The 12788-nt window shown below is 30.7% G+C and overlaps 1 protein-coding gene across 11 annotated transcripts in view; it reads right to left on the bottom strand.

Annotated features, from left to right (window-relative positions):
- aPKC (protein kinase C iota type) overlaps positions 1 to 12788 on the bottom strand; it is a 713443-nt gene that overhangs the window by 275995 nt on the left and 424660 nt on the right. Inside the window, exon 1 of one of the 11 annotated variants that reach the window (XM_075358306.1) lies at positions 9022 to 9134. The exons of the other annotated variants lie outside the window; for them this stretch is intronic. Coding sequence (XP_075214421.1) covers positions 9022 to 9076 — 55 coding nt within the window. The 5' untranslated portion in view covers positions 9077 to 9134. Of the gene's footprint in view, positions 1 to 9021; positions 9135 to 12788 lie in introns of those variants that run through there. 11 annotated transcript variants of the gene reach the window in all.

Consider the following 12788-nt stretch of genomic DNA (forward strand, 5'->3'; position numbering starts at 1 on the left):
ACCTGGTATAATAATCATTTACGCAGTCCAATTTTGTCCGAAATAAGTCAATTAAGTTTTACAGAGATCCAAGCGACTTTTAACGTGTTCTGAAAAATAAAGAATGGATTTGTTTTCAAATTTAGTGCGCGAAAAACGTTTTACAACTAAGCTAAGACAGATATGAACCACGATAAGAGTATCGTAAACTACTATTCTACCACACGCAGGATTACAAAAGACCAAATAAATTATCGGAATATTAGGAAAGAACTATAAAGCAAGTCAAAGTTTTTATTTTTATTAAATTTTTACCAAAATTACATTCAAATATGAAAAAGAAAACTACTTCAGATCTTTCAGAAACAGTTTTCCAGGACATATAGTTATTTCCAGGACATCTTAGAAGTACTAAGCAGACTAAGTGAGATAAAGATAGAATGATAGTGTCCAAGATCAAACACAATCCGGGAATTCATTAAAATCGAATGAAGAGCGATATGTCTTAAAGGTTTTTTTTAATAAAGAGTACCTCCCTTTATAATGCGCTGAAGGAAATGAGCTAATAACCGAACTTCATTGTAATTAATGGATTCGGTTGAACAAGATTTAATTCACCGATCTGATCCAATAGATAAATAATGTGACGAAGAATCGCATTTTTATTCTTACAATAACAAAGAGTAAGCTTTAAAATGCATATAATTTTCATAAATATGTAGTTAAATAAATACATCAGAGAAACATAAAGGTGGAATAAACATAATAAACCAAAAAGGCATGGGCATGAGCAAAACCGTTTTAAAGTTGTGACTCCTTTTCATTACATATTTTGTACAAGTACATCTCTTACGATATCATAGTGACGAAAATGTAAAATCCTAACTTTTAGATAATCTTTAAATTAAAATAGTAATTTTTTATACAATTTACACTTTTCTTTACCTATCAAAAACGATTTTTACGTGTACACCATTTTTAACCATGCGTAAGCTGTGAATTCTTTAAAATGCAAAAGCTGTACAAAAAAAAGAAAGAAACGTAGGTAAAACTATCTTTTCTATGTTCACTTAACGGGGATTTTTTTCCCCCGTTCTATTTACCGAAACCGTAAAAATAATTCGACCTTAATACTATATAGAATAAAAATTAACCTACTTCAATGAATGAATGAAAGTTTTGAACAAGTACAGTAATATCGTCACAGCCAATTACAACAGTTAAAATAATATATAATACAAACCGACTTCATTTTTATTAACGGATATTGTATTTTATTAGAAATTTAATTGTATTGTATTAAATAGTGTAATGTATTAATTTTTTTAAAAATTAATAAATAAAAAACATCTCAAACATTTGAAAGAACATGTGAGAGTTTTTCGTTGAAACCCTAAAGATATCCTACAATACAGAATTCAAAATACGAGTAAAACAATGAAATAATGAACAATACGAGACAGCAAAGAAAGTACGAGTAGAATAGGTACTAAAGACGTGGAGGATAACCATTACTAATGTACGGTCTGGCATAAAAGAGGACAAGAGCTGCAATAAAATGCGCAAATAGATCTGCTGTACTGAACTCCTATCCCGTAGAATGAAACAAAATGTATAAACAGTTCTTAATATGGGATTCAGTCGACAATATATGTAACAAACGGTGAAAAATGTGCAAAATGAATACGAGTGCGGGAGCAAACATTTTGTAAAATGGATTAATGGAATTTAATAAAAAAAATAATGATTTTCTGGTGGAAAAAAGAATAATTTTTAAGTTAAAATTCAATCGAGATAAAGATTTTACAAAAACAAATTGACTACACGAAAGCTGTTTTACTTACCATATTTTACAACTGCCAGAATATTTGCTGACAACAAGAGTTACACTTGAGAATAGATGGAACAAAACGCATTGTACATATTTTTCCACCGGCGTTAGGTTTACTTTATAAATTTGCACCGACTCGGTGTGTGTTCGACTAGAAAACCGATAACAATCAATGTGTATTTCTGTTAGAACAAGCACGCAAAATTCAATTTAGGCTTAAAAATATAACACATTATTCTTCAAGAAAAATACTTTTATATCTTATATAAAATAACCTTTAAAAAAGCAACGTTTCTGTTGATAATAAATAGAAGTCGATTTGTACGATAACAATTCACTAAGCGATGTAAATATTATTATTAAACAATCACAGAGCAAATTATTATAAAGATAAAAGTAATTGTAAAAGTAGTTTGTACAGTAAAAGTGAACAAGTTTTGTAAAAGTGTTACGTTAAACTAAATTATTGAATATAAACTGTATTTTCTTTTTACGCTATTAAGTCCATTATCATGTGACATCAGTACCTGCGATGCACATTATATAAATCCTTATAAAAAAGGTAAGGCAGTTCACAAATCTTGAATCTTAAACCCTTAAGATGCCATCTAGTGACTGACGATCTAACAACATTTACGCGTTAGACTGTCTGGTAATGAAGACTTTCTCTGACCGAAGCTATTAGCAAATTAAAAATACAACAACGAATTGTAAGCTCCTCTTACGGAAAAAAAAACCGGCGAAAATAATATTAAATAACGTATCATATTAATCCCAAACGTACAGTATATTCCATTTTATTACTTTCCTGGCATCACATCTCTAGAGTTCTAGGAACTATGCTGCAAGAAAGAAAGTATGGTAATTAATCAAAAAACTGGGTATGGGTTTTTTCATTTCTCACGTTTCATGGCCCAAAAATCCCCAAAAAAAGGGATGATGTTCGAACGTACATAGGTACAATTTTCTCAAAATTTGGGAAACATAACCCCACTTTATATATTTTTATTTTATCCTCCGGGACCACCGCTAGGTATTGCTTCAGAGAATGAAATAAAATGGCAATTTTTGTAGCGTCTGAAAATGCCATCTCTGACCGGGATTCGAACCTCCGTATGAAAAGCACAGATGCTATCACTCGCGCCACAGAGGCCCACTTTATATTAAGCTCAGTACATGCTTGCACGTTTACCTTACCATTCTTAAAAAAATTTGCCCAAAAATCCCCCCCTTCCACAAAAGCCAAAAAAAGCTATCTTGTTATTTTTTTGTATTATTTTTTATTATCCTAATATTAGTATATCACACACTTTTTAACCGATTTTTTTTAAATATCTTCTTAGACATAGTAGTAGTACAAGCGACCCCCAAAAAAAATACTATGGGGACAATATTGGGGGTGGGGGAACCGATTACAGTTGAAAAAATATCGATTATTATTTTTGATTTTTCAAAACTGTTTTGCATTAATTTAAGCTTTTAATAGTATAAAAAAACTAAATAATAATTTTAATAAAATTAAATCATAATTCACCTTCCCCTCCACCAATCAACAAAGAAGAAATATCAGGTAGGTTTTTAATGGTTGCACATTTTTTAGTAGATTTTTCTTTTAGTTTTTACCATTTAATATAATAAACGTAGAAAAATTTCTTGACCCAAAATCACCTTCCAAGAAAAATTAAAAAAATACAGATATTTTGAATAATGTTACAATAAAACCTTATCATAAATTACGCCAATCCCTAAAAGGGAATCTTAGTAATATTTTTCATGCATCATTATATTTGAATTATATAAGAATAAATAACCAATGCCAAGAAAGTACTACAATTTTGTTGTCAAATATTTTGGTACATTTCTCAATTTATAAATCATCAATTTATCTATAATCTTCAATTTACAAATCGAAATAATAACTGTAATTTTATTTTAATATCTATTAGTCATTATCCTTATAATTATGCTTGTATTTACAGAGTTTATTAATCAACGACCCTAATTCGTAATATTTTAAGTTTAATAAGCATCGTGACATGGGTGTCGGTGAGTGTAAGTGAAAGTGCGAGGAAAGAACACGTAAAAAGCTTCTTGAATATTAGCAGTAAATGTGTAAAAATTTATTTTAAATAAGTGTTATAAAATGTCTCGTACAGAAAAATATTTTCAGTTGTAGTTGAAGGTGATACGAATACATTAACCGAATTCGATGACAATCATAATCAAGAAGGAAGCGTACACCGAAAATGTAACTGAACTTGAATTACAAGAGAAAGGCGACGGAGAACCTCAGTGAAAGACGGTTAAAAATCATAGCTCGTGTTTTTTTCCCGAATACCTTCCGATAATATAAATCTAAATAATATTGCCAACATCAAACCAAATATATACAACGCAACGAAGACAGTTTAGCCAATGTTACAAAAAAAAAAATATATATATATATATATATATATTGTCCACTCCGTTATTGACTTTATGAATTCTCAAACTTGAAAAAAACGAAAAGTTCCTTCTACTAAACGATTCTATTAAAAATAGTTATTCTTGCTATTGCTTAATTTGAAAAATCACAGTGAAACATTACATTGCTTTCTAGACTTCAAAGATTTCTTCAACTCTTTATATTCCATGGATTTTTCAACATTATTACATTCCCGTAGTTTTCTGTTTACTTGAAGACAAACAAAAGATGTACGAAAAGACTTTCTTCGAATTGTGCCGATCAAATGACTTTAATCGTAGCTGCGACCAAAACAATGAATGTTCCAGAGAATTTTTCATAATATCTCGTACTGTACACATTTTCATATTTATCTCCACGTTTAATAACTTGTTTTAACACGTTCCATTACACTGTGTCTGGGCTAAAAGTAAGTACAGTGTCCAAAAGTAATTTCCTGTATTTAGAAAACCAGTAGTCGTAATCTCTTAAACGTAGACTCAATAACTTGATTTGGTCCGTATACTCTCAAGGTCAGCAAAATACGCATGCGCACGCAAGCCAACTCACAATGCAGTTGTAGTCGCTTTCATTTCGATTACTCTATAGCGATTTTCAGTACCCCATATAGGATAATTGTGTTTGTTAACTTTGCATACATATGAAAGGTTCATCACTAAATACCAACGTTAAGGACTGTTTACGACACAGATTATTATCTCTGTAGCACACTAGATCGTAGGATGCGATCGTTTGGTTTAACGTGATGAAGGAGTTGTAACTTGATCGCAAACGGAGCCGCTTATGAACCATGTCGTGAACAGTGGAACGAGGAATTTGCATTCGTAACTACCCCGGCTAATTAACTTTTCAGGATTGGCAGTGAATGCATCGCGTACATGATCTACCGTCCCGTCCCGTCTTGAAATTTTTGGACGATTTCCAGTTTGTGAAACTAAGTTTCAAGTTTCCCTCTCAAACTCGTATCTCATGGAAGAATAGACTTGGATGAAGAAAAATCTATATTCCATTTAGTACGTACACGCCGTTGAAGTTTAGGACGGCTTGCCTGCGCATGCGTATTTATAAAATATACAGAACAAATCTTGAAGATATTTCCTGCCTATTGAGTTAAACGTTTAAGAGATTACGAAGACTGATTTTCTAAATACAGGCCATACTTTTGGATAACTTTAGCCCGGACACTGAATTATTTTGAATATATTCACACAGATTAAATATATCTAAAGCAGAATAACTAAAAAATATGTTTTTAAGTGTTAAATGTTTGTTTTTTAAACGTACGTTACAAATTAATTTAATTAATCTATACCGAAATGGTTTTGTCAAGGTTTTTTCGTATATTAAGTGGTCTGTTTGAAGTATTACTAACTAAGAATGAAAAAAAATTGTTCTTTGTTAAAGGGTTAGATCAATAGTATATTATAGGTTATACTTGTGTTTTAGTGTTGAGTAATCTTCGGGAAAACGACTTATCAGTTCTCAATATTAGTTATCTATAAGTGTGCAGTACACGAATATATATATAAAGCTCCACTATGATATTGTGCGGTGATATTAAATTTGCAAACATTTCCCCTCTTGTACTATATTAACTACTATTATTCATTATTTTTATCCATTTATTAATAATTAATCTACTCACGAGCTACCTTACATTTATATGGTTAATCGCTCTCGCGGCCCAATTCTAACTCTTCTTTTTTATATCTTATCCCGCTAAGAACTTAATGTTTTTTTCGTTTACATTAAACTTCAGTTTTGATTAAAATAAATTGTTAATTCATTCCTTATTTTAATGAGTAAAAATTTTAACTATTATTTTTCGCTAGGAAAAAAATACATAACTATACTCTTTCTTTACGTTATGTTCAACAGAACGGTAGGAAATAATAAAGGCTGGACATTACCTTCGAGAAGAAAGATGAGGACGAGATGATGAAAACTAGGCAGACTGCGACCGAACCAAATCGATGGAGACAGTCATGAATGTGATAACCGGCCTATTATAAATCAAATTGGAGATAAAAGCCGATCAACGCGCATATTCATGACGATGAAAATATTACACAAGTTTTCGGAATAATCATGTGGGGATATGTGCGTGAAGAGTTTTCTGTTAAAACCATCAAAAATCAAACGTCTAATATCAGAAAAGAGTTGCTGTTAGTTGAAAGCAAACAAGAGATTCCGTTACAATAGAGCGGACTGTAAAGTGTAATATTATATCCATTCTCTCGCACGAAATGTATTAAATATGCGGCAGAGAAGTAGAAAAATATTTCAGGTCAATGGAAGACATGTGTCCAGCGAAGCAATCATTTTCATATAAAAATTTGTAAATCGAAGTGCGTCTGTGAGGTTAATACGCAAACAAATGGTGTCATCAACGGACGGGCTTACAGTAGCATAAGAAATAATATGTTAGAATACAATATTTCTAGTTTAGGATGCAAGATATCATTCAGATCTTTAATAATCGTCAAATCATTATGACTGACTTACTCTCGGCAATTATAACTGCCGTATACAGAGTGATTTCAAATTGCACGGCAATCACTCGGGAGATGATTCCAAAAATAAAAAAAACAAGTTAACATAAACATAGGTCAGAAAATGGTTCGTTAGCGAGTTTTGGCTCGTAAAACATTAAGGCCTGCTTGCTGTACCCTCTGTGAAATTAAACCCTATTTAATTTAATTAATTACATTTTTGGAGTTAATTTGGTGCTTCCTTATGATTTTTGATCTAAGAAATTGAATAAAAGTGGTCCCAGACTTCTGTCTCGTTGAGATTTTAAGAAGAACGCGTGCCACACTGTTGTCAGCTTTTTCCTCTTTCTGAAATGCAGGATGAAGAATCAGATTTAAAACAGTGGGATAAGTATTTTCAAGGATATTATAATACGCATATCGTGTTTCCCGGTTAGGCGACCGGTAACTCTAACATTATCATACGGTAGAGCAACTAACGGCGATCAGTTTTATTTAAGTTTTAAGTTGGAACTGAAAATGCAACTGGTATAATTAGATAAATAAATTGAATGACCTGGAGATTAAGCGTTTAGGTAGAAAAGACCTTTTAATGTGTGATTATCTCAGCAGAGGATAGTGTCAGTATTAAATGTTGAGAGGAAAAATAATTTAATAAATCATAGAATTTAAAGAATATTTCAGAATTTAAGTATCATTTATACTGCAGAAAATCGGATAGACAAAATACACCAGAAGAAATTCAATCGGTTGCGGATGTAGGAAAGTAAAAGAAACTATAAAGATGAATAAATTAATAGGAAAAGAGAACATTAATCAGTATAGCTACAGTTAACGGAAGAAAGGAAAATGCATTTTAATTTATTTTTTTTTTGTAAAAAAAAAAATTTATTGTTCTTGAATAAATATAAATTTGCATTTCATACTTTTTTTATAAGATAGCATTATACTTTTCCAAATTTACCGAGACAGCTTACATAAATTACGCCGAAAATGACAAAACTGTCGGTATTAATTGAATCTAAAATCGGCAACTTACTAAATTCGTTGAATGATGATAGCACAATAATGCAATCTTTCAATATGTAATGAAAGATACAGCACAATAAACCGTAAAATAATAGTAAAAACGAACAATAAAATCGACTTCACGTTCGTTTTTTCAATAGATCGCATTTTACGGAGAAACATGAAAAACCACATGCTAGATTGTTGAAACATCGATTAAAACCAGTCAATGGAGATAAAATTTTAAATTCTCTCTTTCTTCAAAATAATTCGTTACGGATGTAGTTGTATAAATAACATTCAATAAGATAATGAATAATAAGATATCATCTTATGTTTAGTTTGAAGAAGAAAAGGGTTTGCAAAAATATTTTTGTTAACTGAGATTCTGTGAAAACGGAACGGTGCACTCGAATCATTAATTAATGAGACCTGCATTCGGAATCCGCACCGGCATTCAGTTTGGTTTTTTTTATACTAACGAAAAGTTAAGCGGAGCGGTTCAGAAAATTAACGGCTCAGCGAGCAATTATTTATGTCAGAAAACAGGTAAGACGACTGAGGGTCGTGTTTAAGTACTATTTGTAAAAAAAAAGATTACCTGGTGATTTTCAACTCTGTAATAATCACGTAATATTATTCGATTAAATTTAGTAAATATCAGAATATTAACATCCAGATAACATTAACACCGCCTAAAAAAAATTACCCGTCGTGGGTGACGAGAGCAGACAAATACTTAAAAAATAAATATAAAATAAAAGTTTAATTTCTGTAAGTAGAAAAAAAAATTATTTCACGCTATTTTCGAACGATTTTAACAGAACGAGGTCTAACGATTACCTACATTATCAGCTGATGTACTTTACATGAAAAAAAGAACACATACACACTCTTAAAACAGATAAAACAAAATAAACTTTACATGTTTAACACTGTAGAAGTACACAAAATATATTTGTATTAAAGAAACTCGCTTTAAAAAACGTCATCAAAATATTACGTTAGAAAAGTTCTTGTTTAATTACAAGACGCTTCAACTACCGGCCGGCAGGCAGCATTTAACCCGTACAGAAAAGTTTTCTGCGCTGGCGGCTAAAACCGAGACTATAAACTTTTCTACGAAATTCACATGACAAGCATAAAGCGGTTAAAACCGCATAACAATATACACACAATTCTTTATTAGAATCATTACGTTTTAAATATAATAATTAATGGTTAAATACCGAAAAGTATATAATTACCTTTGCGTTGACATTTTGGAAATTTATCGAGGAAATATCGTGGATACACTGACATACACGAAACAAATTACACTGTCACTGTTCACTATTAAATATAGAACGGTTAATTCAACAAATACAGCAGAACACACTGAAGTAAACTTAATAAAATAGAAGCCCTCAAAATAATGACGAGGTCAGTCGGCACAAAATGCATTAACATTACGTAAAGTACTCTACTTGTAGTAAATACAGAACAATAATCTGAACCAGAAATAAACGAAGCAACCTTTCAAACTCGACTATAATTACATACTTTACGTGATAAGATAATAAACTATCGTTTCAGTACTCTATACACATATATAAACAGCTAGATACTAATAATGTAATTGTTTTATTAGAGAATTTTTCATTTTCCGAAAGAGTAAAACAAATGTAGTTTAAGGAAAACGCGGCAAAAAATTCATAAAATACGATTTAATAGAAGTTTGGATTATTTACAATAATTAATTATATGCTACACTAACATACAAAACCTTCGTAGAAGCTACTTCATACGGATGAAATCATCGTCGCTTAGATGCCATAAAGATAAAGTGGGCGTGTTCTTACGGCATCTAATCTTTATGATTATATGTCATAAAGCTAAGACGTCATAATTTTTATGATATCTAATCATAATGCGTATGATTATATAATTTTTCGATTTTGTATCGGGGCCGATACATAATCGGACCGATATTAAATCGGTGACCATTATCGGTTATAAAGTCACAGATTTTAAATTTGGTGATCATTGAATGTATCAATTAACCTTAATTATAATGTTAAAGTCTCGTATAAATAGCACATCGGTTTAAAGGTTACAGGCAAAAATAGTTTTATAGGTCAACTGAACTAAAACTCGAAACTTCTATACTTAATAGTAACAGTGCACGGGTAATGTTCTAAATAAAAGGTATTTACAGAAAAAAAATTGAAAAATTTGTTTGTTTTAAAAATTTAATATTACAGGATCACAAAGCATATTTTTAGATACCACTATTATTTTGTTGATCAGCACTTAAAGGATTACCCAGAAATTTTTAAGTAGTTAATTCAATACTTAGTTTCTTTTTCAGAGTAGATCTTTTTATCTTTAGTAGGATGTAGGGGGTATACCGAAATGAAATAACTAGCACTAGATAGGGAATCTTGGAGAGCTGCATCAAACCAGTCAAATGACTGAAGACAAAAAAAATCTTTAGTATAATTTATGCAGTCCAATAAAAGAAAACGTAGCGGACAATATAAAAGTAGGTATCCGATTATTATCAAAAAATCCTAGTGTTTCATTATTTGATAGCACTAAGTAATGATTTTTACTTAGTATATCTATCTCATAGCTTTTGAACGAAATGTGATACAGATACGGAACTGAGACTTTAATCTTGGTTCTCAGAAAAAAATTGGACATTCTCAAAAATGATTCATGCATGTGTGTGTGTGTGTGTGTGTGTGTGTGTGTGTATATATATATAATGTATACACGTGAGTCCGTGCGTGTGTGTGACACAGAGAATGTTATTCGAAATAACCATGTCATTTATATTAAAATGTATTTTATCTAGTCTTAGGGTCTACATAAAATGATTTTATTTATTATCAGTAGTTAATAAAAAAATGTTAAAACGAATTCTTATTATCAGTGGTTTAGAAGTGCTAGTAAAAAAATTAAAAATATCCTTCGAATTTACTTCTGTAAAATAATGTTATTCGGACTGACGTAATCCTTCAGTAACCGTATCATATCCTTACCAGGAACTTATAATTTAAATCTTGTCAGTAACGTTACAACACAGCGGTATCGGACTGAACAAAATAATTCAGAATTTTTCGGCCTTTTAAGATCGAAATTAAAACATAAGTGTACTAACATGCTCTTATAAATTGTACATCGTGCCTTTCTCGATTTATTTTAGAACAGAAATTCTCGCGTGGCTTAATTATGACTGGTGAAATCGTATTCTGTAAGAGAGCTGTGTTACGTTCATATAAGATCTAATAAAATTAATAAAACAAGAATTTCACATTTAGCTTTTTAAATTATTATTAAACAACATAATACTTTCTACTGTTTGCTCCTAAATATTTGTTTACTTTAAACAAACAATTTCACATAAACAGTTCTATTCATCAGAACTACAATGCCCAGAAGTCATTAGTTATACTACGATATGTTGTCTCATACAGGCTGTAATAACTGCCATTTTACACCGGTAGCATAATTCAAAACGATGCCTTTTTAGAACAAAAATATTTTAGATTTCACTATTAAAGCCTAACCTGTGTTGAGTATTTCCGAATATAAATTAAAAACATCAATAACTAGTAGTTACATATGATTCTTCTTCAAACGTATCGTTCACCTCTCCCAATCGAGTGGGTGTCTTCATCGCCCAAAGGCCACCGCCCGACATTTTCATCTTAAATCTATAATGAGCGATGCGTCTTCACAGATTCCTTTTGATGAGGCCATTACAATATAAAGTGTATTTTAAGAACATAAACGATGCAAGGTATAATGCAACACAATTTCATATTAAAGAGGAAGTTTTCCATCTAAGAAACATAAACTATCACAAAACAACCCGCTTTTACAACACAAATAGCAAAAATAAATGAGAAAATGTTCGGTTGTAAAAAAACATAAGCGATATTTTTTTCCATAGAATTAATTATGTTTCTTAGGACTTCTAATAGTTTATTTTCAAAAAAGTCACGATTCGGCAAACAATAGTCTAAACAAACGCAGTAGTGCGTGGATCCCAAAAATTAATTAATTGATTAACTTGATTTTAAAAAAAAAGTTTCGACAAAAATTAATAAAAGAAGAAAAACCCCCCGAAACTAAAATAGTCAAAAAATGAACCATACAATTTATTAAATGAAATTATAATTGTAAATTTCAAAATACAAACGATAAATTTTCCGACACTGAAATGTCGGAAAATAGATGACTCGTTCTTCATGTTGTCTTAATGGAGTAACGGCATTCTTGCTACTCCGTATCACTGAACAAAGCAGTTTAAATGTAAAACACGTGTTACAGATGGTAATGAAATATTGTAGTATAATCCAACGTAGAATATTTACCGACCTAGCGACTTCATGTACTCCAGTTCGCTATTAACTTTATTCTCTCGGCACAAATACACGGTTTAGCCCTATTGCAAGTAAATATAAAAACACGTCAGTGTATAATGTAAGTAAACAATTATCAATAATCAAATATAGTACAGTAATCATCTGATATAAATAAAATAATAATAAAATAAAATCTATTCCTTTTCGAATATACAAACTGCTTCAATATTAAACCTACAATCATTCAAAATATTAGGCTCGAGACAAAAGTAACCGGTTTATTATGACAAGAAAACACTGGCAATAATGTTTTTTAACTTTCAACATTTCCATGGAATTTAAAATCTGAACGCTCTCCCAGTGATGAAGTTGAAATCTTTTTATTTTTATCCCGGCTATTTTACTCCAAGTCTTAAAAACTATTCTACATCGGTGTGTTAAAGCAATGCTAATTTTAAAACGCTGTTAAAATAATGTTATTTGATGTGAAAAATAATTTAATTTAAAAATTAATAATTTATTCCCAATTCCAAAGATAAATACTGAAATTAGCCCCTGCACAATAACGGTAATAAATTAGTTTAAAGATTTATACAACCACTTTTTCACGAGTGCAGAGTGTATTATGCCTCTTTTCTTCGTGAATAAGAATTTAAAAC

Source organism: Lycorma delicatula, chromosome 1 (assembly GCF_047948215.1).
Source record: "Lycorma delicatula isolate Av1 chromosome 1, ASM4794821v1, whole genome shotgun sequence".
NCBI lineage: Eukaryota > Metazoa > Arthropoda > Insecta > Hemiptera > Fulgoridae > Lycorma > Lycorma delicatula.